This window comes from Tympanuchus pallidicinctus, unplaced genomic scaffold, assembly GCF_026119805.1.
Source record: "Tympanuchus pallidicinctus isolate F22 unplaced genomic scaffold, pur_lepc_1.0 scaffold7, whole genome shotgun sequence".
Lineage (NCBI taxonomy): Eukaryota > Metazoa > Chordata > Aves > Galliformes > Phasianidae > Tympanuchus > Tympanuchus pallidicinctus.
Genome location: NW_026294791.1, coordinates 4113471 through 4139084, shown reverse-complemented (window position 1 = coordinate 4139084; position 25614 = coordinate 4113471). Strand labels below are relative to the sequence as shown.

General features: G+C 46.5%; 2 protein-coding genes and 1 long non-coding RNA gene across 13 annotated transcripts in view; 1 reads left to right on the top strand and 2 right to left on the bottom strand.

Moving 5' to 3' along the window:
• Positions 1–1224, bottom strand: part of PLPP3 (phospholipid phosphatase 3) — a 41803-nt gene extending 40579 nt beyond the window's left edge. Inside the window, exon 1 of the mRNA XM_052666288.1 lies at positions 870–1224. Coding sequence (XP_052522248.1) covers positions 870–1008 — 139 coding nt within the window. The 5' untranslated portion in view covers positions 1009–1224. The remainder of the gene's footprint in view (positions 1–869) is intronic.
• Positions 1225–3524: 2300 nt separating this feature from the next.
• LOC128072453 (uncharacterized) lies at positions 3525–22341 on the bottom strand. 9 transcript variants are annotated; one of them, XR_008202250.1, is made up of 6 exons: positions 22264–22341; positions 19831–19914; positions 19138–19277; positions 6225–6404; positions 5302–5425; positions 3525–4126 (listed from the first exon to the last, which is right to left on the bottom strand). It is a non-coding gene; the product is annotated as an uncharacterized LOC128072453 (long non-coding RNA). The 9 variants fall into 9 exon arrangements; XR_008202256.1 differs by having other exon boundaries at positions 19883–19914; positions 22264–22278; XR_008202251.1 differs by lacking the exon at positions 22264–22341 and adding an exon at positions 21958–22081.
• PRKAA2 (protein kinase AMP-activated catalytic subunit alpha 2) overlaps positions 21953–25614 on the top strand; it is a 17863-nt gene continuing 14201 nt past the window's right edge. The window contains exon 1 of one of the 3 annotated variants that reach the window (XM_052666263.1): positions 21953–22034. Coding sequence is in view for 1 of the 3 variants with exons in the window: in XM_052666260.1 (XP_052522220.1) it covers positions 22002–22098 (97 nt within the window). In the remaining 2 variants the exon portion in view is untranslated. Of the gene's footprint in view, positions 22099–25614 lie in introns of all 3 variants that reach the window. The other 2 variants (XM_052666260.1, XM_052666261.1) reach the window with 2 other exon arrangements.

Genomic DNA, 25614 nt, shown 5'->3' with positions numbered 1-25614 from the left:
ACGGCCTCTAAGCAGAAACAATTGTTTTAAAGACTGTGGCGTCTGGAGCATTAAACTCACGTGCTGCCATGCTATTAATCTCTTTGTTGGAAGCCGGTTGATTTCCCCTGCCTGCATCTGTCAATTAAACATTCAGCATTGCAGCCAGCGTCCAACGGTGGATGTTTTGGCGTGCAAAACACCTCTTGGAGACGGCCTGCTGGCAGTTCCCGTGCACGCCGTGCCACTTCCAAAAGCCAAGCGGGCTGGCAAGCGAAACTCCACCGTTGTGATCAGGGGATGCCCGCGAGCGCTTCAAAGCAAAGCCTTTAAACCGACAGCGCGCGAGGAAAGCCGGACCCGTTGCTACAGCACGGAGACGGAGCTGAGAGGGGAAAAGTTCCCCTGTTTCCCCAACGCGGAGCGCAGCGCACTGCCTCCACCTGGAGCTGCAGCGCTGAGCCGCGGGCCGGGGGCCGCTCCCGGGGCGCCGCGAGCCCGTATGGCTGTGCCTCCCACCCCCCCACAAAGCCCTCCCTTTACTTTGCACGAGAGGAGAACAGCGGCGGGGAGGGGGGAAGAGATAAGTAACTAAAAGTAACGAAGAGAACGATACAAAGAGAAACAGAAAGAAAATAAAAGAAAAAAGAAAGAAAGAAAGAAAGAAAGAAACAGGAGAAAAAGAGTAGCGTTGTGCCGTGGGTTGTTTGCGTTAAGCAGTGAGGCGGGGGTCTGCTCCCAGCGGGGAGGGTCCTCGGATCCGCTCCGCGCCCCTTTTGTTCGCTGAGCGGAGCGGTCCGGCTCTCCCCAGCGGGACCCGAAGCGAGAAACCCGGGGAGAGGAAAGGAAAGAAGGGAGAAGGGGCACGGAGCAGCTCCGCGGCAGCTCACCCATGACGAGGCAGAGGAAGTCGAGGCAGATGAGCAGGACTTTCTTGCTGCTGCCCTTGGTCGGGTTGTTGTTCAGCGCCGGGCTGCCCCCATTCTTGCTCTCCGGCGCGATCGCCTTGTCGTACTTGTAGCTCTGCATTATCGGGGGCGAACGCCCGAGCCGTGCCGTGCTGTGCCGGGCCGCGCCGAGCCGAGCCCGCACGCGGTGCGCCGGGGAGGTGCTGCCCGCTCTCCCGGCCTCTCCGCTGGGGCACGGGAGGAGAAACGCGGGCGGGGTCTTCCCAACACCGACACCGCGGGAGGGAAGAGAAAAAAAAAAAAAAAAAAAAAAAAAAAAAAAAAAATTTGGAAAAAAAAAAAAGTTTGAAAAAAAAAGTAGCAAAACAAAACCAAAATGAGTAGAAAATCACAAAAAAAAAAAAACAACAAAAAACACAACAAAACAAAACAAAAAAAAACAACCAAAACCAAACCAACAACAGCAAATAAAAAAGAAAACAACAACCAGGAGCGGGGAGGGGAAGGGGGAGATTTTGCGGGTGTCCCAAGGCAGTGGAAAAAGTCCTGGAGGAAAAGTCGAGGGGAGGGATAAAAATGGAGAGGAGCGCGGATGGGTTACGCGGAGGTAAGAGGTGCGGAGCGCTGCGCGCTGCCGGGGGCAGGTGGGCTCCGCGCTGCGCTGCGCTGCGTTGGGGGCTCCCGCCGCGCCCGCCCCGGCCGCTCTGGGAACCACTGGCTTTGGTGCTGCACTTTTATTTCGCGAAGTCCTTTCCACCCCTTAGCAAAAAAAAAAAAAAAAAAAAAAAAAAAAGGAAAAAAATGGGAAAAAAAAAAACCCAACCCAACAAAACCCAGTCACTTCGCCTCGGATGGGATATCCAAGTAAGCACGGCCCCTTTCCTGCTTCCCTACATCTGACATTTTACATAGATAATTAAGTCCACATTTTTTTCCTGAGGGAAGTTTTTAAAAAAATAAAAGAAAGAGAGAGAGAGAGAGTCGGGAACTAAAAGTTTTTCGCGGAGCCGAAGGAAGGAGGGAGCCTCTAGCGTCTATGGAGCGGAAAAGCGCAATAGGAGGGAGAGGGGGAAGGAAAAACAACCAGCTCTGCAAGGGAGGACTCAAAAGGTGATTATGGCGCAAAGTGGCGGCAAATAACTTTTTTTTCCTTCTTTTTCTTGCTTTCCCCCTGTCCTTCAGCTCTGCTCCGTGTGCTGAGATCCTTTTGCAGGGGATGAAGCACCAGGGACCCCAATGCCCATCACAAGGCCTGTTGGGGCTGAAGGATCATGGAATCATTAAGGTTGGAAAAAGGCTGCTAAAGACTAATCCAAACATCACTGGATGGTTTGGTGAAGGCTGAGTACCACCACTGAGTTATAGCAGCCTCGTCCCCCTGCAGCAGCAGCACTACCTTTGTGAAACAAGGGTAATGAGAATGCTAGAAGCAAGGTGAGGGATGATACCTTGGCTAATTGCCCCTTTAGTCTAATTAGAAATTGCCAAAGATGCTAACAATGTGTTTTCCATGAACCTCAGCTGGAGGTGGGCTGGCCATTTTGCCAGCTCCAAGCAGGGATGCAGAGACAGTTGGTAAAGCCTGTGGGTGCCCAAGGTTCAGGTCAGCATCTGACCTCTTCTCTTCTCCTTTTGCCACATAGTTCCCCTTTGCATGCTGGGGAACCTGAGGAGCTGCAAGCTGAACCTTGCTGAGGGCAGGTTTTCCAGGAATCTGTTTAGACACATTCCCGGGCACATTTGGGCCAACATGGGAGGAAGAAAGCAAAGAGGCTGTTTTAATATTTTACTTGTATATGTGCGGTGTAAAATAGAAAGGGCAAAGCAGACCTTGGGTTTTTGTCCAATTCTTTCATCACGGTGCCATCAGGTGCCATCTCCCACATTGCTCTCGAGAAGGCAGCTCTCCCTTTCGTGCCACCTCACAGTAAAACCATCAGTTTTGTACCCCAAATCATTCCCTGTGGCAATGATCACCAAAATGTGGCCCTGGCCAAGGGCATGTCTCAAGGTCTCTGTCTCCTTCTCATTCCTGCAGCAGAAACATGGGTGCCAAATTTAGGCTCTCCAGCTGCCTGGAGCGAATGGAAAGAATCCTCACGTGGGAATTATGCCCTGCCCAGGGTTGGCCCCAATGCCCAGCCCTGCTCCCCTCCCCATGGTCAGCACCAACCTGCCCCAAGGAGCTCAGAGCTCCCAGCACTGGCTGCAGCCACCCCAGATCTGCTGATGGAAAACGATCCCTATTGAAATCCCTTGGGTTAAACTCAATTTTAAAGTGAAGAGAAAGAGGAATAAGAATAATAATTGTTATTATTATTATTATAAAGACCTGTCGTTGTAACAGCAAATGAAAAAAAAAAGAGCCTTTATTGTACTTGAAGGGAAAGTGGGAGTTACTGAAATTAAAGTTTTATATTTGCATTTACAAGGCTCCTTAGGCTACTAATGTTTGCGTTTTCATAACAAAAAGATTGTGCTGTTAATTGACGCAAGCAATGGTGCACAAATAAGTCCCAATCTTGGATGATTTCTTAAGGGAACAGCCACTACAATTCCCCATTGTCAAGTGTGAACTGAGCAAGTCATCTGTGCCAAAAAGCAGCTTCTGTGCCTGGGTCAATAAAATGCAAGAGATTCATTGGTAATACTTAATTGTTTATTCATAAATGCAATTATTGAATACACCACGCACCAGCCTCCCTTCTAGGGCTCAACTTTTCCTCTCAATCTTATTCTGCATTCTCACTATGGACCGTTTCTTTTTTTTTTCCTTCTACAGATCAATCAAAGCCATTGCATTTCTGTTATCAGTGCATTTTGCCCCACGTTATTGGAGGTCTCCCAAGATCTTCACCATCTTCCAATCTGAGCTGGACCAAACTGCCAGGGAATGAGGAATGCAGCACTGGGACAATCTATCAGAAGATAAAGCGTCTGCAGTAAAACTTGTTCTTGCCCACATTTGTGCCTCTATTGCAATGTTTCACAGCCCAACAATATTAGAACAGAAATTGTGTTTTATTCAGCCAGTGAGGACATTTTAAGAGAATAAGCTTCACTAAGACCAGTCTTGTAGTACAAAGTAGAGCAGGAATGGGATGCTTGTATCCCTTGTATCTCAGGACATGACTTCAGCCACCCCGTGGAAATCTGCTCATTGCATGGCAATAATTTAGAAGTGAGAGCAGCTCTTCCTCATAATCACTTGTCATGATTCAGGTCAAAAGGTCACGCTTCTGAAAGAAAAAAAAAATAAATGAAGAAGTCAAAAAGTTCCTGGTTTTATTTTTTTCTTCTATAGAATGTGTCAGAGGGATGTGCCAGCAGGACCTGGTTTGGGAACAGAAACTCCAGTGACAGCTGATGCTCTCAGCTGGTGCCTGGGGTATTTTGGGGGGTGTGCTGGCAGATTTGGGGAATTCCTCTCATCTTGCCCCAGGTGCAATGGGCAAAGTGAAGTTGCAGAATGGCTGGATGTTTGGCACCTGGATGGTTGCATGTTTACTGCTACCTCCTCACATCTACAGAGGGATTTTATATAGCAATCTACTTTGCTTTTCCATCAAGGGGACAATGTGACAGCAGGGAAGGACCAGGTGCTGCCTATATTTCAGAGTCATTCATCTCTATGTCTATGGGAGACCTAAAATAAGAAAACAAACTATGCTGTTTGCTGACATATCCATCCGTTACTGAGATTGTTCCCTACCAAATGGGGAAATCAGAGCAAAGTTGCATGCTGCCCATCAGGTGGCCAGAGCTGGAGTCACAAGGCTGAAATACCAGCACTCTTCTGGGAAGCCCAGAGCTGAACCACTGCTACCCTGCCCAGGGGTATTTTTAGCACCATCATCTGCTGCTCTCCTGCAGAACATCAGCAGAGGGGCTGAGCAGCACGGAGGGATGTGGGGCATTGCCAGCCCTGGCCTCTGTGGGTTTTAGGGTTTCCTTGCACCCACTGGTGCCTCATCATCCAACCTGCCCTGGTAGGAAATGTTTGCAAAGGTTGGGCTTGGGTCTGTCCCTGCAGTAAGGGAGCTACATAGATAGAAGAGGGATCCATAAGGAGCCTAATTCTGCATGGGCAGCGTCTGGTGGGCATTCTTGGTGGGCATGGTGGGGATGGCTCTTGCTGGTCTTGGTGGTCTTTTCCAACCTTAACGATTCTACAATACTGTCAGCCTAAGCCTCATAAGTACCCAGTTAATTTCTTTTAAAAAATTAGCTGATAAATGTCACCTTAATGTAGGATTTTCTGCCATTCGTGAAATTGGGCATGCAGATTTGTGCAGGCCAGGAGAGTCAGCCCTCAAAAACGTGCCCTGCTGACCCACAGGGTAGATCAGCGGTCAGGGAACTGTTCCTGGCATCCCAATCACCAGTGTCAGATGCATTTGATTTGCCAACAAACCTAAAGTCCAGCCTGTGTTGCAACCAGCTCTTGTCCTGCCGCCAAGTTTCACAATCTTGGTGTTTCTCCTTAATTTAATTGAGTTCCCATCATCTTGATGTGCTGTGATTACAGGATTCCAGCGCTGTTCAAAGAAATAAATACAAGAGACACGGTTAGAAGGAAAAGAAAAAAAAAAAAAAAAAAAGCCTCAAAAACTCATTAAAAAATGCACAAAGTGGAGGAAAGGACGCCGGGTTTTTTCACTCGAAGGTGTGGCAAAGACCACAGGAACCCGATTTGGGATGCGGAGCCCCTGGACCAGCATCTCTCGGAGGCTGCGGGTTTCTCGTCCTCAAAAAGGAGACGAACAGCACCATCTGCTGCCCTCCGGCGGCATCTGCCCTATAGACATCAGCACAGCCATCCCATAGCACCCATAGCCGTGTTCAGGGATCAACCCGAGCCATCCTGCGCGGCGAAATTAAAGAAGCGCTTAATTACGGAATACACGCGTTAATTACGACGAGAGCTCAGTCCTGAATAATACTCACTCCCCCCCAGCTGGTGGCATGTAAAGGGAGTTCAGTGTAACAGCATTTTCACATATTTCCCTCCGTTCCTTTCATGTGTTTATTAGCAGAGCCTTAAAGAGCTGCCTGTATAATTCACCTTTATGTGCAATTCCTATCCAGGAAGGCATTTTCACAGTCAGCAACAGCTAATGAAAGGGGTGGCACATCACTGTGCAGCTCCAGCCCCTCTAAAACCCAGCTCTGTGCTCCACGCTGGCCACCTCCCAGCAGTTTGTTTGAAAGTCAAGAATGTGCCATGTTTTACTGACGCTTCGGGGTCAGGATCTCAATGAAAGCCCCGTTATAAGCAGCAGCCTCAGAGGAAAGTTCTCCACTCCAGACTGCAGCCCTGAACTGTTTACCAGTTACCTGGCAGTAGTTAACACGTTGGGAATGTCTCCACTGGATGTTGCCCAGGTGTTTGTTGCAGGATGCAAATGTGTTCGTGGTTTATGATGTAAACAGGTAGATCTACATTTTTTTTCAGCCTGGTTTGATTTCTGGTCACAAACCTTCTAAATAACCCGCTTGAAAGTGCTCAGCATCCATCTGAAAGGAGAAGGAAAAAAAAAAGGCATGTATTTTTTTCCATGTCTAGACCAAACCAATTTTTGGTCCCCACGATAGCTTTCAGCAGAAGGTGTTGAAGCATAGAATCATAGAATGGCTTGGGTTGAAATGAGCCCCAAATTTTGTCAAGTTCCAACCCTCCTTCCACAGGCAGAGCCATCAACCTCCAGGTTGGTCCCAGACCAGGTTGCCGAGCATCCCATCCAACCTGGCCTTCAACACCTCCAGGGATGGAGCATCCACATCCTCTCTGAGCAGCCTGAACTGTTGAGCTCCTGTCCATCTGAAGCAGAACACATGCACAGAGCAGTGCTGGGGTTCATCAGTTCCCCAGTCCTATGTTGTAGGGCTGTGTATCGTGAAGATGGAGACATGTTGGGCAAAGCTTCCACTGCAGTCCCTCTCTCCGCTGCCCCACGAGTTGCGAAGGCCAGGCCAGATATTTGGATACAATGCACAAATCCCTGGGCTTATCTGCTTGCCAGTCTCTATCACGACAATTCATTCAATAATTGTTCATTGTTAGGTAGCCCCGTCCCTCTGGGCTGCAAGCCTCGTGCCGAGCCTTGGATGGGCACAGTGCACACAAAGCCAGCAACCTTCAAAGCCTGCTCTTTGCTCCCATTTATCTTATCTAACACTCCACTGAAGTATGGATTTACATAATACATACCTAATATATTAATGTTCCTATTCATCAAGAGGATCTCAGTCCTGTTTTCTTTGAAAGCCTCACCAGTAATGATCAAACTCCTTACAATAGAAGATTGTTTTATACCTCTGAAAAGGATTTTCTCCCCTATTTGTTTTCTGCATACTTTCACTGGGGTTGTTTGATACTATGATAAGAGCTTGGCCCAAAAACTGGGAGTGGTAGCATCCACACTTTGGGTTTGCATCACATTACAAAATGACAGCACTCACATTACTCATTCAAGGTGAACCACTTGGTCCACACTCTCTGTCGACAACATCTTCCCAAATTATCCTGCAGTATAGCCTCCAAGCTGCCAATGGTCAACTTCCATTTTTCACACATTTCCATGAACGTGGTTAAATGCCCTTTTTTACAACCCTTCCCTCTCGCTTCACTTTTCTGTGTAACTTTAACTTTACTTTGGACACTGGATTTCAAAAGGCTGAATCACAGGATTGTAGAATCATTTGGGTTGGAAAAGGCCTCTGAGATCCCCAAGCCCAACCCACACCCCAAGCCCACTGACTACGTCCCTCAGTGCCACATCCCCACAGTTCTTGGACACCTCCAGGAATGGTGAGTCCACCACCTCCCTGGGCAGCCTGGTAAGAGGAAATGCATACAAAGAGGAAACAGCACTGGAAGAAGTTATGTTCAAGGTATGGTATGGACCTTAATGCAGCCCAAATGACTGTACAAAGGCATGCAGGCTGCCTGCACACCACATCATCAAACCTCTAAAGGATGCTGCTCTGTTTTCTCTGTAAAGCCATGCAGATTCACTGCAATATATATCTACTCTATCTTTTGCTCTGTTTTTTTTTTTTTTTTTTTTTTTTTTTTGGAAGAGCTAAGGAAATACTTGCTTTTATATGGATGTTCAGGCGTAAGTCTTCTAGCCAAAGGCACACAAAGAAAAATGAGGAGTAAATTACCCATTTTATTTTAAATAGTGATAATGATCGCATGTTGGAACAAACTGTTGGGTTAGTGGTTGATCTTTCTGCTTTCATATCATGCCTGAATGCCTTTCTGAAAGATAGCTAAACACAAAGTATTGGGCTCAGTACAGAAGGGGATGAAGTTAGGTGGATGAGCTATCCAGAGACCCAGACTATGGCATTAATGGTCTCTTCTGATCTCCGAAATCTGCAAATTTACTCTGAACCAGAGATTATGAAACAGCAAAGAATAAATCCCTTTAAAATTGCTAGTAAATGTCAGGAAATACACTTTAAACACACAAAGACGCAGAGTCGCTGACGGTCGTTGCACAACAGATCACAGATAGCTTGTGTGCTCTGTCACAGGCCACTTTATCTCCCTTATCCAGCCCTGCCAACACCAAACAGTAAATGTCAAAACCCTTCTCTTTCAAAACCCTGGGATTGTTTCGAAATACTGAGATCCAGCAGTGAAAGAAGCTGATCCCCTCAGCTCCTGATAGAGGACCTTGGAAAGAAGGCATGATCTCTTCTTCCCCCTTCTTGATCCATATCTGGTCATGTTTCCAACACTCAGACGGCTATCGCATGGCTATCCCAAATTGGCTTTCATGTCTCATATGAAGGAAACAAAAAAGAGTGCCGATGAGCACCGGAGTTAAACTCACATGAAAAATAATTCCATAAAAGGGGAATCCTGCAGCTTAAAATAGCCTGGCACTGGGCTGTAACAAGAAACTTTTTGCTGATGCCAGCCAGGGAGCACGATTCTACGATACTGTAAGTCTAAGCCTCAAAAATACCCAGTTAATTTCTTTAAAAAAACACAACACGACTGCCCACCCTCACCAGATCTCAGCTGGAAAAAGCAGAGCCACCTCCACCGTGACTGATTGGACAAAGAAAGCAATAAACAGCACCGTGCTTCAGAAGCTTCATGGTCTTTAGAAATTAAAGCTGGCTGGAGCTCTGGCAGCCAAAAGGCTATTATTACTGTGCCTTCTTGTGTAGATATGATCTAAAGAAAAACACACATCTAGGTCTAACAATAATAAATAGTAAAGCTATTCATACAGCCCACTGCTTACACGATGGCAATTTTGCCATAATTGTAGGTAAAAGGAACAAGCACACAAACAGGAGTCTGTAGTAACTCAGCATTACCTGGTGCTTGGGAGCAGCTATTTCTTCTAGGTATATACCTTTGAGAAAGAAAACTATTTCAAACTCTGAAGGAACATCAGCAAAGCTCTCCTGCATCCTCAGAGCTGTATTCACACCAGAAAATAAATAAAAGCAGGAGTTAATTCCCTCACAAGGGGTTGTTTTCCAGCAGCATTTCCAGTCACCTGCAGCCATCCCCAGCCTGCACACCTCAGGGGACACCAAGGGGTGGCAGATGAAAAGACAGCAATGCAAGCAGCATGTGGTATTCAAGCAGCTTGGAGGCTGGCAGCATTCAGTGGAAAAACAGGCTGCGAGTAAACTCAACCACTGGGGCATCCTCATACCTTGACTTGGGCACAGTGCCTTCACTCTCCATTTCCTTGCCATCATTCCCTATCCCGTGGCCCGCTGCTCAGCTCAGAGGAAAAACCCCTGTGAGATGGCAGAGTGGAAATCACGGGATCATTTAGGTTGGAAAAGACCTTCGAGGTCATCAAGTCCAGCCATCAACTTCACTTATCCTTGTCCCATCACTAAATAGAATCACAGAATCATTCAGGTTGTAGAAATACTTTCTTCATGTATTATGAGAGGTGGTAGATTAGAGACAAAGCAAGCACAGAAGAGCCTGGTATTTGAGAAGCAGAAAAATGACTTGCAACCAGAAGACAAGGAATGAAGAAAGAAAGAAAAAGAAAGGAATTTAGTATGTATTGCAATGTCTTTGTTTTTTTCACTAGAAGCAAGTTCTACTTGTTCCTGCTATTTTTATAGTTTTCTAGTTACATGCCCTCATACAAATGAACCTGGCCATGACTTCCTGCACAATCTCCATGGGACGAGCATTCCATCACTGAGCACAGCATGTGCCAGCCCAAAATGCCCTTCCACCACACAACCTCAATCCTCAAATGCATCACAAGACTTTCTGAGGTTGGACACCTCCCTGTTCCTCCTCCTCACCCCATCCCAGAGCCAAGGACACACATCTCACATCACACCCCTGCTGACCAAGAGCTCAGGTTTGCCTCGCCAAGTCCAGGTCTCAACTCTATCCTACAGTGTAGACATACCCTTAGGGCATGTCTGCTCACCAGGCTCAGGCAGGGTGCAAGTCAGGTCTAGTTTGGTAGCTGCAGAACAGCATTACAGCACGGAGCAATCTGAATTTGCCTGGGCACTGTGCCACATTAACTTTTTCACAGAAAAGACAAACCAGGCTAAATTTTGCTCTCCTTCCTACCCATTCAAATTTAATTTACTTTAATGGGGAAAGAGATGATCTTGGCAGGCCAGGCTCATCCCTGCTGTGTATTTAAGCCTCGCTGGATGGTGCTGCCTGTGAAATAACTGCAATGACCCCAAACTGGATGTTGGAGAGGAGGCTGGAGGGCAAACCAAGCCATAAGGATGCAGGGCAGGATGCTGCACATTCTCCCCATGGAGGAGGAAGGTTTGTGTTGGGCTCCCTGAGCAATGCCAAGCTTGAAGCTTCAATAGGTATCTCATTTACACTCTGCTTGGTTTCTTACATACTGTAAGTAGTCCCATTTACACCCTTGCCTCCCCTGCTTCAACACCACTGTTCTGCAGGAGAGAAAAGAGATACAAGGAGCCCAAAATGTGTGTCTGGATATAACGTGGAGAGAAAACAGAACTTCTGCACAGCTAGAGATGCTGGCAGATATTGCCCAGTGTCATCCAACACACAGGCAACTAGGCATCCTCCACCTGGGACAAGTAACAGAGTTTAACGTAAGATAAACCTATACAAAAAGGTACTACGATTTTATGCTGGTTTTGACCTGTCATAGTAAAGCTTGGCTCAAATCGATGAGGTGTTGTTTTAGGATAAAGTGAAATCTCAAAAACAGGAAGGAGCATCGCAGCTCACAGTCCTTTTGTTTCCTTCTGAGACACTTTGCTGCCGCTGCTACACAGCAGCTTAATGGGCTGCCCCTTCCCAGAGCCACATTCCTGCTTTCTCTCCTGGTCCTGCATGCACGACCCTGCCTGGGGTGCCACGGTTTTTAGAAGTGCTCAGGTCATGGGTTTTGTCAGAGCGAGCTGGATTCATCTGTAATGCATGACAGCTCATGAATCACTGGGAGACAGGAGCAGAGCAGCTTCCCTTGGATTTGAAATGAGCTCAGTCTTTTTTCTCATAGACCTACTCCATCATTCTCCATTTACAAAAAAAAAAAAAAAAGAAAAAGAAAAAGACACACTCTTCATTCTCTCATGTCAGCCAGCAAGCAGAAGCACTACAGAGAACGGGTTCCCTTTCTCTATTAAAAACTGTATGTACATTGTTGTGCACGGTACCATTTGATTTATGTGTTGCTGATAAAACACAGGCTCTGGTGTAACAAATCAATACAACAGTCCTGTTCAAAGCCCTCCCCCTGAGCAAAGAGTTTCTTGATGTTAAATATTTCCTTATCTAATCTTCCATGCTTCAACATTCCTTCATTTAGAAACGTTGATAACTGAAAATGCAGAAGGGGACAATCACAAGGAGAGATTAAAGAATATTAGCAAAATATTTGAAGTAATAGTAGCATTACATGTCAGAAAACAATGTTGGTGCCCTTATTAACCAACTACTGTGCATAGTGCTGAGGGATCCCAAGCCATGGCTTAAAATCCCACTGTTTGGTGCTAGGCAAAGGCAAGTGCTGTTTTAAAAAGTGTGGGGCACATTCCATACTGGATAGAAAAGGCAACCTGTCAGAGGTTTGCAGCTCCAATTTCTTTGTGAAAGATCCTTAAGTTTTCCTTAGTCCTTATCTCAAACTATTGACTCAAAATTTGGAGTTCTCAACTCCAAAAGTTGGTAAAACACTGCATGAATGAAGACTGTAGGAGTTCCACTCTTTCAGCTACTCTGCACTTCATGGAGAGAGACGTAGATCAGATGATACATCAGTTAGAAATAACTGGGAAGTATGAAGGAATCCTAAGTATAAAGTTTGCAGATTTTTAATCCTGCAATGTCTTCCAATCACGTGTAAGAGATGAGTCTCACTTTGGCCATTGAAAATGGTCTTTGCAGTGTGTTCTGTTTTGGTAGGGTTTTGTTTTGGAAAGCTGGTCTAACAGACAGTCCTCTGTTAAAGGCATCACAGCTGGAGTAGAATGGGATTTGAGGGGCTTGGCTGAAGATGTACTTTACATGGAGATTGAAGAGCATCCTTTGTCATGACCCTATTTAACATGCTGGCTACTACTGACCAAAGAGAGAAATCCAAAGACTACATGAATACCATAGCTATTCCATGAGACAAGAAAAATACATATGCAATTCAGTATAAAAATCTGGCCATCCCTAGTCATGCTGCACAGCTAAACATGATACAGATCTATTTTTTATTTCTTCCCCTTAGGCACAGTACAGCAAACCAGCTCATTTAAACCACCTGAGGGGAATCATTTTTACAATAGCTACAAGATGCCTTAAATTGCTAAAGTAGCCATTAGACAATGACATCCTGATCCTATCTTAGCTCAGGTCAACTTAGAAAGGAGGAAAAGCAGCATCCATCACATACAGGGAGAATACAATTGAAATGAATACTGCTTCTTAATTAATTCAGAAATCATTGTAGACATATAGTGAAATATCCAGTAAAAACATCCTAGCTCAGCAATGGAGCTGTCTGCTTCTCATGCCTTTACACACAAGAACAAGGGAAAGCTTGACGGCCCAACTGCCTATAAGCATTTCTGAAGAATAAAGGCTGATAAAATATATGGTCAAATGAAGGATAAGAGAGCAGGAACTGGAGGACAGAGAAATGCAATACACCACTGAGAAACTCCATAAAGAAAGATCCTTAGCATTAGGATGCAAAATTCTACTGAAATAATCCCTCTGCCTTTACCCACCCTAGCAAACCTCAGGCCTAAAGCAGCATTTGAGACATGCAGGATAAAGGAAAGGTACAGTAAAAGAGGTGAAAAAGATCAAAAACTGCATTTTTTCCTCTATAACCTCTTATATTTTCTAGCTGCACCTCATCAGAGTACATGCTCATACATGGCACAACCTTCAGGAGGTATGTTTGTAGGTTGTCCTACATGACATGCTGTCAATCATTGTACAAATCATTGCTCTCCATTTCTCTCATGCTTGTATTTCAAACCAGACTTTCTCAGCAAAAGCTGCTGTTCAATCTCAAAAAAGGTTAAGTGGTTTTCCAGCTGATCCTTGGCCACAGTTTCTATCTACTCAGCTCAAAATAAGGGCCAAATCCTAGCTTGGCTCTGAGCCGGCTGTTTCAATATTACTCGATAAGTTCCCTTTGTCTGGAAAAACCTTCAGATTTATCTTCCACATTTCCCCCATTCTGAGATAACAGCCAAATAGAAGTGCCTTCGCTGAACATGTGCAGCTCAGATGGTCTCACAATGTAGTGGGGCTCCGTTTCCACAAGACCCAAATTCAGCTGCTGTTTCCCCCTTCTCAGACACTCCTTTGCAGTCCAGCTATGACCATCAGAGATATGTAAGACCCCATTTTGTTGCTGGTGCAGCTTTGCCAGAGCAGTCGCTGGGTCACAGTGATACATGATTGTGTAATTGGGAAAATCATGAGATTCCACCTCCATCTGCTTATCCCAGATCTTTCCTCTTGACCTAGCAAACTTAGCCAAGATATTTTGATTTCTACTCAAATTGCTTGAGAAAAAAACTAATGTTATCATGTTGGAACAGGTCTTCAAAGATTTCTGGAAGGATGCAAGTATGGCTCCCATGGCCAGCCAGCCCCCAAGGCTCACATTTGAGAGGGTACACTCAGACTGGAAGTGCTTCCCAACAAAGCACAGGGGGGTTGATCCTCAGAAATGATAAAAACAGATTAGGAGTTCTAATCTCTAGGCACCAGAGGGAAAAACTGATGGGGAGGCCAGCTGTGAAAGTGATGTTCATTAGACATTGTACTAGAATGGGACAAAAATGCTACTGTAGGGAGAATCAAAGAATCATTAAGGCTGATCACTAAGATCATCCAGTCTAACTGTCCATCAAACCATGTCACTCAATGTAACATCACAGTTTTCTTGAAAACCTCTAGGGATGGTGACTCCATCACTTTCTGTATCATGTGAGCTGGTCAGAAAATATTTTCAGGATCATTATAATATCCCGTTTCTCAAATTGATCCAGACGTACTTGATACAGCATGCACTGAAGTTCATGGAAAAAAAGAACGTACTGCTTTCAGTATATATTGCAACAAGCTGGAAAACTACATTAATTCTCAAACTTGAAATAAGACATTAGTAAAATTATATTCCTGCTTATAAAAGCAGTCTTGCCAAGCAGACTGTACAATTATATTGATGCACTAACATGCAATAAACCCTAAGTAATACAGTAATATCTTTGCTATACAGTAGTGCTGCTGCTTATGTCTAGCAATCATTAGTGTGTTATGAGGTGGTTACTTAGACACACAAAATGTAGCCGAAAGGTTGTTATTTCTCATAAAAGAGATTTTGGGTTTGTTTGTTTTTAACATGGATGGCCAGATTCAGGTTTATTTTCCCAATACGCTGCTGAGTTATTAAAGAAAGCACTGGCTGCAGTTTAGCTCAGAAGCCTGGGAATCAGGGAAAACACCCTTTATTATGTGTTATTTGGGGTTTATCTTCTGATCAGTAAAATATGAGTAATGCCCCTTTGGTGAGGCTCTAAATTCATTAAGACTATACACAACAGCAAGACATGCAGGTTGAAGAGGAGTAACTTATGGGTGCTGTAATTTGGAGAACTTACATGCCCTCAATCTGCTTGCAGGGCTTTGGCACGCAGTTGTGTTGCAGCACTGCAAAATGTTATCCCACTTTGGCAGATCTACAGTTACTGCCCCTGTAAAAGGTCTTACATGTTTATGAAAGCAAGACAACCCAAGGCAGCTCACTGTCCATCTGCACCAGTGTAAGCCTGGGCACTGTGGAGCTCCTGTGGAGCAGTCGATGGCTGAGAACTTCTTTCACAATGGCAACTTGTTCACGTACCAAAGCCTTTAGCAATTATTGCCCATCAAAACCTCTAGATAATTACGCCCTTTCCCCAAATGAGTGCAGCAGTTCATTGCTGCCTTGTTAAGCTTGGTGACCTACATGAACAATGCTGCCCAAGCCTCTGACATGCCTCCATCTCACAGACAAAAAAAAGTGCCTGAATGCCTCGTAATTACCTCCAAGCATCCGTCTGTGGGAGCCTCTGCACAACCACTGCAGACACTGAACTTTTCATCACAGAACATGACCCCACCAGAAAAGCATTGCTGGCATGCAAAGGTGTCAAATGCCGTTCGGATACACTGTGGTCTCTGGGAGGTGGTGTTACTTATTTCTGATCTGGTTGGGATTCAGAATAATCTCTACTGCTTCTGCAAAGAAATCGAGCCATCCTGTTGCCACGTCATACTCATTTATAAGGCAGAGTTGCTGTTTCACCTGTCCTTGTCGAGCATAAGTCTAGGAAGATATGGGAGTGCTGCATCCACTCTGCCTTAATGACCCCACAACCTACATGTAACTAAATTCCCACCCTCATTTTCATGATTCACCTTCACAGTCCCAGTGGGTGAGATTTTGCATTTCCCCAGAGTTTTTCCTCTCACTACTGGCTGCATGCAAGCCAAAAATCTGCTCGGCAGGGAAGTACCCAAAATCCCTGTACACAGGGCTGATCCTTGCACAGAATCACCAATTACAAGCACTCCAAATCCTTCTCCCTCAAAAAACACCACTTTCCTCCACAGTGCTGTGAGCACACCCACCAGGAGCATCCTCCTGTCCCATGCTTGCCTGGTGACAAATTGCCACCGCTCATCCCTCTCCCCTCTGCAAACTGCAAACTCCCAGCTCCACCAACCCACAGCTGTTACCATGGTTTCCTTTTTCTCTTACTCCTGTGATGCAGTGAAAAATGCTTGCCTAAAACCTCTTAAGATATTCCCATGCATGGACTGTGGTCCTGATCTTGTCTTCTCCCTGCTAGTTGATTTATTAGAGCACCAAACCTGGGGCATAGCAATTCCTCAAAAACACCCCCGAATGGTACCTGAAGGGTAAGTCTATATAAAGATTGCAGGGATGGGATTTCACTGCCATAATAACTAGGGAAATGTCAAATCTGGGTACACAATCACATCCAGGCCCTTGTAGATTGAAGTCATCCATCTTTCCTTTTAATAATATTTGAAAGAAGCCACTCAAGCCTCTCCAACCATGATTTCTGATGCAAGAACTCCACGCCGCAGACCAGAAATAGCAGAATTATGAGTGCTAAAAGTGTCTAGTGAGGCTTTTATTTTAATTCATATTTGAGAAAGGTTTCTAGCAGCTGGAGAAAGCAAGAGCTGCATTCATAAAACCCTTGGCTATTTGCCACACAAATGGTGCTTTTAAGGAGCAGGGGGGGGGGAAAGGGGGTGTGTGGAAACACAGAATGTGCCCATTCCACATCAGGAATGCATCTCTCCAATTCATAAATCCTCCCCCTTTCCCCCAGCTGAGTGAAGGAGACCTTTCTCAGTTGGCCACTGAGGTGAGAGAGGGTGAGAGCAATTCTCCGGGCCCAGAAAGAGGCATTTATGGGAAACAACACTTGCATTAAACACACACACAAACAGTGCTATGTGCTGTGGTGTGCAGACAACTGCAAGGACAAACGTCTCCGAGGAGCAGCCAACCCACCATGCCAGCAGCCTGCCACTGTGTGTCATGGCCTTCAAGGAATACCTAAGTTTCAGAGCAGGTCAAAGAGTTTCCAGGCTGAAATACCCACACAGACATAGGCTGGAGTTGCGAGGATGAGGAACTGAAGTGCAAAGATTTATGGCTCCATCCAAAAAGAAATGATCTAGATTTATTTTGAAATTGAAGAGGATGCCTATCCATGACTGGAAATAAAAGGGAACTAGAATTCAGTTCCTCTAACAAAGCTCTGTCCCAAGCTGCAGGAGCCATGAGGTGCCAAAGATGCTGCCAGCACTGAGGCACAGGGGAGGACCAACACTTAGAACCATTAAGGTTGGAAAAGACCACCAAAATCATCTAGTCCAATCATCCATCTACCACCAATATTGCCCACAAAACCATGTCCCTAAAGCTTGGGCTGCTCTGAGCTGTGTCAGCTCCAAATGGGGCTGTTTGGGTTAATAACCAGTTTTCTGACTTCTGGCAGATTCCCAGCTGGGGAGCTTAAAAGTAACAAAAATAAAGCAAAAGCCACCTAAACATTTGGACTTGGCAGCAGCTGAGTGAGAAGCTTGAATCAGGATTTTTTCAGCTCACCTCCATCTCTGTCTCTAATTGCACGTAGCCCTTAACAGCTTGCCTGGCATCCCAGAGGGGCTGAGCCCAAATCAGGCCCTGGTTGGGATGTGAAGCAGCCACTCAATGAGCTCGAAGCATCCCTCTGCCCCAGGAAGGAACATCTGCACTCCGCAGCCCCATCCAAATAACATTCTGATGCTTCACCAAGCCTCGTTTCAAGCATTTCTTCATTTAATACCATCTGTGTGTGGTTTAATTTTAGCCCCATTCTTGTCCTAGCCATTGTGGACGTGGGGAACATATTGTTCCATCCTGACTGATGCAAAGCAAAAATACAAAAAGGCGAGGAGGTAGCAGACTGATTCTGTGAAGCTGTGAATCATAGAACCATGGAATATCCCAAGTTGGAATGGACCCATGGCAGCATTTTATAGTGAGGTCAAAAAAGGGTAGATGGACCATGCAGCCAAATCCTGAGATCTTCCTGAATCAGCCCAGGGAGAATATCCTCACTGGTGCAAACTGAATGGTGCAAAGTAATGGTTAGGACACATTGAGAGCTCCACCCCATCAGCACGCTCTTTCCCAGCTGATTTAATTAGGCAAAGCCAAGAGAAAGTCTGCCAGCTCTTGCAGATTATGCCCTAAAAGAAAACATAGTTGGCAAGGCACTGAGAAATGCTATAAGCAAATGCTTTCCCTCCATGCTTCCAGGATTTGGAACAGTTCTGCCTTCTACTTGTAAAGGAAGGGAGGGAGAGATTGTGATTTCCTCTCCATAGAGGCCAACCCAAATCCATATTGTACTTCGTAGTCATAGATGCAGCATAAAAGCTCAACTCCATGACTTCAGGAGAAGGACTCATGCATGGATCTGCCTTAAAAACGACCCTAAGCACCCAAATAGTCCACCACAGCACATACAAAAAAATAACAGCTACTGATTGCTATTGACTTCTAGTGGGATGGGGTATCTCATCACTCATTAGACCTCTGAATTAGAATTTTAAGGGCATAAGCAGCTTCTTTTCAGCACTTTCCTCTCTAGAACAGTTCAGTATCTAAAAGGAGTCTATAAACAGGAGGGAAGTCAACTCTTTGAAAGAGTAGATAATAGTGGGACAAGGGGAAGTGGTTTTAAGCTGAGGGAGGGAAGATTTCAATTGGATATCAGGGGAAAGTTCATTACTATGAGAGTGGTGAGGTGCTGGAACAGGCTGCCCAAAGAGACTGTGGATGCCTCGTCCCTGGAAATGTTCGAGGCCAGGTTGGATGGGGCCCTCAGCAGCCTTGTCTGGTATTAAACGTGGAGGTTGGTGGCCCTTCACGCAGCAGGGTGGTTGGAGCTTCGTAATCCTTGAGGTCCCTTCCAACCCAAGCCATTCTATGAAAGTGTTTTGTTGGGAATGACAGAAGTATCACACTCATTGCTCAGGTGGAGTTTCCATCACACATCCCCAGTGGAGCATCATATATTGCCGTACCATCCAGATTTCTCTTAATACCAAAAAAAAAAAGCCATCACAGGCTTTGGGCCCATGTGCACTACATTTTTGGAACACGCTTACATCACAACAAACCAATCACAGGCTTGTTTATGAATAACTAACCTCCAGAAAAGTTCATTTTCAATGCTGCAGTCCAACATCTGCTCTTGGCCAGGGTATGGAGCTTGATAAATAACGTCAGTTACATAACACAAATGGAAATTGCTTGGTTACAAATCTAAAGCCTCTGATGCACGTCGTTCCTGAAACATTCAAAATAAAGCATTTCACGTGTCACAGTTCACCCACTGCTTGCATTATCTCATTAACTATCTCCTCCAAACAGCCCGGGATATCAAATCCTGCTGAAAATCCACAGATTTAGGGCACTTACAGGGGTTAGATGGCATGGCCCCAAACCTGAGCTCCTGTATAAATAGATGCATGGCATTCCTCATCTTTTTTTGGTCATATTGAGCTGGAAAATGCATCCTGAACCAGAAAGGGCAACATCCTGACTCATTCCTAGCTGAACTGCCCAGTCTACATTTCTTTTCTGCATCATTCACTGCGCAAAGGGAAGAGATCCCTGTCCTGCTCCACAGCCAAATGCAATTTCATGTGATCGACACCAAAAATAAAGATACCACTTCACCAGGCACCGGAGCCTCCATCTCCTAGCAACATTGCCCCTCCCCAGCATCGCTCCTGCTGGCAAACACAGCTCCAGGTGCATAGATGAGATGGGTAGGAACACAGATGTATGTGCACAAAATATGTGTGAACATCAGAGGAAAATGAAGGAGAAGCCCCCACCTGGGGCACAGGGCTCCGTTCCTGCTGCACGCTGGGCTCTTGGCTCACCCACCTGGTTCAACGTCTGCACTGAGCAATGGGATCCTGGAAATGTTAAGCATAGAAAGCATATCCTGTAGAGCACAAGCTTGATTAGTATTAACTCAATATTTCTATTTACCAATGTCTGTGTGTCCAATAGGCTAAATGCTCACAGCGCATCAGTCTGCTCTTGAGATTTAGTCACCAACATTTAGGAAAGAAACAAGAAGGCAAAGCAGCTCATCACCATCCAGCAGCTCCCGTTCAACATGTGAGCTCAACCACCAAAACAACACCATCCGTGCTCTCACTTATTTGTTGTGGTGCTTCGTTCAGGCAGTCAGGGCTTGCCAAGACTGGAAGCAGAGATCAAACAAACCCCACAAGCTCCTGTATGCAAAGAGCAGAGAGAGCCGCTGAGATTTTGCTCAGCAGAGGCTTGCAGGGATGGACATGCCTGCAGCTGCCTGCAGACCCTGCTGGGTTTTCATCGGCTTTCCAGGAGATAATGCACTTTAGATAAGGCAGTCATTTTGTTATTTGTAACTTCTCCTATGCCTTGGTGCACATCTCTTGCTCTGATGGAGCTGATACGGTTTCACTGCACCACGCGTGGTTTTATATCACAGCAACTTTCTTGTTTCTACCCTGAGATTGCTATTTTTATTTATATTAATGGGTTTGTTGAATTAAATTGTCTTTTTTATTATTTATGGCAGTACAGTTGCAGAGGCTGGTCATTATTTTATCACACAGCTATTGTTTAAACACATATTCCCATTCCAGTTTCTCAAATAGCTCTATTATTTTAGAGTGTGGATTGCCTTTCTTTTGGGGTTACAGCTGTCTTAACAAGTAAAAGGGGAAATTTTCATTACAGGAGAGAGCTGGGACTGTTGAATGGGTGTTTCCTTCTGGACAGGTTTTCTTTTTTTTCTTTCTTCTCATTTCTAATGAGACAGAAACTACAGCAAGAAGAATCAGCCCACTTAACAAAGCTGTGTTATTATCTAATTTACAATATTACAGCAGCAGACAGTGGGCTGTCCCATGGCTGGAATGCAAAGGAATGGATAATTCCATCATTAGGATGAGCTGTTAGCCCATGAGAAGCAGCAGCTGACAGCACTGCCAGGGTGTGGAGATGGTTTCAGCTGGCTGCACTACTGATGGATTCATGTTTTCTTCCCTGTGAATCTGTTCTGCTCCTTTGTACTACCACAGCTACGAACCCATGGGGCTTCTGTTGCTGCTTTGCCAAGTGCAAACACTCAGCCACCACCACATCCTTACAGCTGCAAACAGTGAGCACCACCATCACCCCAAAACAGCCATGCACATCTGCTTACCCCCACACACAGCATCTCCATCTCTGCAGCTCAGGGCTAAGGGCAGCGAGGAGGCACCCACATTGCCACCTCCCTGCCACCTGCCCATCTCCCAGCCCAAGCAGCATCCCTGCTGTGGGGCTGTGCCCCATCAACTGGATGCAATTGGCCTCTCAGGGGTCACCCCGTGCAAAGAGTCACCATAAGCTGAGTGTAACCCCAAGCTATGCCATAAGGAAGAATCAGCCCATGGAAAATATGCCAATAGGAGAACACCCCTCGTCCTCAGGGCAGATGGATTCATCCTCAGGCAGGTGTGGCATCCCCAAACGGGTGCACCTCCAGGCAGGTGTGACATCCTCTGTACAGGTGCCCCCCCCGGTACCATCAGGAGACTGCACCCCTTGGCCAGATGGCACTCCCTTCTTCACCCCCATACAGACCCCACCCCCCAGAAGGCGGAGGCACCCCAAGGACAGCGTCCCCACCCCAATGCAGGGTGCACCCTAGGGGCAGCGTCCTTCCTCGGAGGCTCCACCCCGAAAGCGCGCAGTGTCGCTCCCAAGCAGGTGCCAAACCCAGGGGCCACCGTCACCCTACAGCGGGTGCTTCTCGTCGAGGTGCCCCCCTCTCCATCCCCATCCCCACAAACTGCCCCCAGCCCCGGAGCGTGCCCTTCCCCGCCTCCGTGCACCCTGCACGGCCCGGCCCGCCGCTCCCCGCTGCGCACGCCATATCCGAGCCGTGCCGTTCCGACCCGAGCTGTGTCGTGCTGTACCGTGCCGGCCCTGCGCATTGTGGTCCTCCGCCGGGGGGGCGAAGATGGCCGAGAAGCAGCAGAAGCACGACGGGAGGGTGAAGATCGGCCACTACGTGCTGGGGGATACGCTGGGGGTCGGCACCTTCGGCAAAGTCAAGGGCTGAGTACCGAGGGCTGAGGGGAGGGCGGGGGGGAACCCCTCCGTGCCGAGCATCATCCGCGGGGCGCGGCGGTGGGGCGGGAGGGAGGAGGTGACCCCTTCCCTGGGAAGGGGTGAAGGGGTCCTGGGCAGTTCCTGGAGGTGCCCCCCAGGGCAGCACCCACCGAAACTTTCCTCCCGCGGCGGCAGGAAGGTGATGCGGGGGGTGGGTGCCCGGGCCGTGGCTTTTCGTTGCCGTTTGAAGAACGCTTAGGACCTAGGGGGTGGGGGGTGGAGGGTGAGGAGGTTCCGCTGCTGCCCCCACCCACTGTGGGGGCTCAGCGATGGGGCCGAACGGGGATGGATGTCTCTGGTTCACGGCTCTGGCACCCAAGCCAGGCACTGGCTTTGCTTTTCGTGATGCAAAGATTTCTATTCCTTTTAATTCTACCGTTATGTGCACATTTTCCCCCCGAGTCATGATATTAAAAAAACAAAACAAAACAATAAAACACCTCTACACAAACGTGTGATCTGAGCAGAGTGAGGAGCTGTGGTTCCCAGCAGAGAGCAGGTCTGGGTGCTGGGGGCAGAGTGGAACCCCATCCTGCTCAGCTGTATCTAAATAACCCCAAACTGACAGCAGGGCAGAAAAAACACCTTAATCACTGCAGCTAAATCCACCTGTGGCCATTAATCAGGCTCCTAAAAATATATGGCCAGGTTTAATCCCAAACTGCGAATTTACCAACTAAAGAATTATCAGAACAAACACTTCTAAAAGAAAGGACCATTCAAATCACTCCTGTGTACCAACAGACCTCAAAAAGTGCTCCAAAGGTGATTTTTTTTTTCTTGCAGACCAAATGAAGCCTATTAACAACAGCCTGATTTCCTTAAGGACCCTTCAGGAGTAGCATGAACATCTCCCCCTCCCCCCAACCCCATATATCACCCAATTGGTTAAGAACAGACTTCCAAAGGACGTATAAAATAACATAAAAAGATTTCCAAACTCCATCCATTGTGGCTTAGCAGCCTTTCTATGTGTATATTTTCCCCTGTAACGCCAGTTAGAGTTTGACAGGAGAAATGCAGAATAGCACTGTTTTAACCTAATGAGCCTTAATGTGTGCTCATCACGTTTGGCAGGAAACATGGAAGAGGAGAAGAGACTTCTTTTCCTGATTGCTCCAAGCTTTGTGTCTATTATATATAATAAATTTGCATTAAGCAGGCCGGTGCCATCAGCAGTGTATTTCTTATTGCAGATGCCCCATCCCTGGAGGTGGCCAAGGCCAGGTTGGATGGGGCCCTGGGCAATCTGAGCTAATAAATGGCAACCAGACTATGGCAGGGGGAGGTGGGACTAGATCATCTTTAAGGTCTCATCCAATCTAAGCCTCTCTATGATTCTATGAAGTAATGAGGGAAAGGATGTCATCTCCCCTCCTGGCAGTGGGAAGGAGCCCGTGGGACACATCAGTGCTGTGCGTGCACCAGGCACATCCCATCCCACACAGAGCTCTATCCCAACCACTGCCATTGCGTGACAAGCAGTTCTTGGGTGATGTTTGTCTCCATTACTTGGGCTCAAGTTGAGGTCAGTTCCCATTTTTCTGGAAGTTGCTGCTGAAAGACAAACACTGCAGTGGGCGATGATCAACTGAAAGAGGCTGAACGGATGAAAGAAAGGGGAAAGGAAGGGTGATACAGCATCTAAGCAAGTGGCACTGGGACAGAACAAACATGTCATTGCTAAATATATGCTTTGGATTGATTTCATTTATAACTTCAGGCTAAGATAAGGGCCAGCACAGCTGATAGGGAAGGATTTTGCTTTCCCTTTCCTAAACTTTTAGTAATCCTTGCAAAGCATTTGGAAAAAGCTGAGCTGGTCATGCTACCTGAGTTTCACCAAACACACAAGGTAGATGTGGCACTGAGGGACATGGGCGGTGGGCATTGTGGGGATGGGTTGATGGTTGGATTTGGGGATTTTAGATGTCTTTTCCAACCTTAATTATTCTGATTCCATGCATTCAGGAGAATTCATAGGTATCTGCTGCAAAAAAGCTATCTGCCAGAGGACTTTAATTATCTGAGCTTACTCTAGGATAAATCTCTCATCTTTTTTCTCCTCTCTTATAAAAATAGCAAAACACAGAGGGTCTTCTGTTAGAAACTCAACCTATTGTATCTCTTCCCTTGTTTCTCCAGCAGCCTCCAGTACTGGAATAATGCAGGCAGTCCCATGCATAAGCAGATGCAGTAGGAGCTAAGGATGCTCACACCATGTCTGCTTTGGTGCCAGGTTTTGGAGTTTACAGTCTCTGTCCAGTGTGCAGTACTTTCACCTCAGTGTCAAATCCATCTGCTGTGCCTGCCCCAATGGAGCTGAGTTTGCTGATTCTAAGCTGCAGGGAAGCTGACTGGAGTACTTGTCACAAGAAGACAAGACACATGCTCAAATCCCTTTTCCTAATACTGCCACTCAGCCCTCCCTCCTCTCCTCAGGCTTTAATCCAGGCACTGAGTGAGAAGGAAGGAGCAGGCTTCCTCATCCATACCTGCCATCACCACTGCTCAACCTGGGTACCAGGAGAGGACAGTCCCGTTGGCACAGGGACTCTCCCTTCTCCATGTGGCAGAGATGGGTTTGCCTTGGCCATGCAACCTCCCAGTGCTTCTTCTCCCACCAGTGTGTGCTGGGCTGGAGAATGTGAGCAAAGGGAAACATTATCCCCAAAGAGCCAAAGGTTTAAAGGACTCCCACCGCATAGCAAATTATGTTGTCTTTTCATCCCTCTCTCAAGACACTCAAGTAGACTTAACAAGCCAGTGGGGACTGGAACAAGAATATCTCCGTATCTAATGCTTACTGTAAGCAAAAGGTGGATTACAAAATAGTCTGTTTGGTTTTAATTATTGGTGTGTTTGAGCTAGAAAAACCTTCACAGAGTTGCATGTTGTTTGTCATGGATGGAAAGAGGATGAACTATTGAGCAGTGGGATTAAAAACAGTAATTATTCACTCCAGGCATGACCTTTGCTTTTTCTTCCAAGGGTATAGTATGAATTTTTCAGAGCTTGTGCTGTGGTAAGGGCAGGAAGAGTTGGAAAGATGGAAGGGATCAAGGTCTTCTTCCTAGTTCTGCCATAAGCCACTTTGCTGTTCCTCAGTTTCCCTGTTGCCTTAGCGCTCCAGTTCTTGAACAGGACTGAATGAATCATGTGCAGCTGGCAAAATGCAGCTTATTGCACTCCCAGCCACGGAGGTCAGCCAAATCCAAAGTCTAGGAGATGTTGGCTGAAGTTGCCCAACACTCCCTGCGCTGCCTTCACCAGCCTCTCCTGTGCAACGCCATGACCACCTCAGCAAAGAGAGATGAATGCTCTTCACAAGGCTACTGGTGGCCAAAGCACGACAAGATGGGGAGAATTCCTTGCAAGGCTGTGTGGACCCCTTCCTTGCAAGGCTATAGGACCCCTATAAAGCTTGAGCGGGTTGCTGTACCCCTGGCACCCATGCCTCC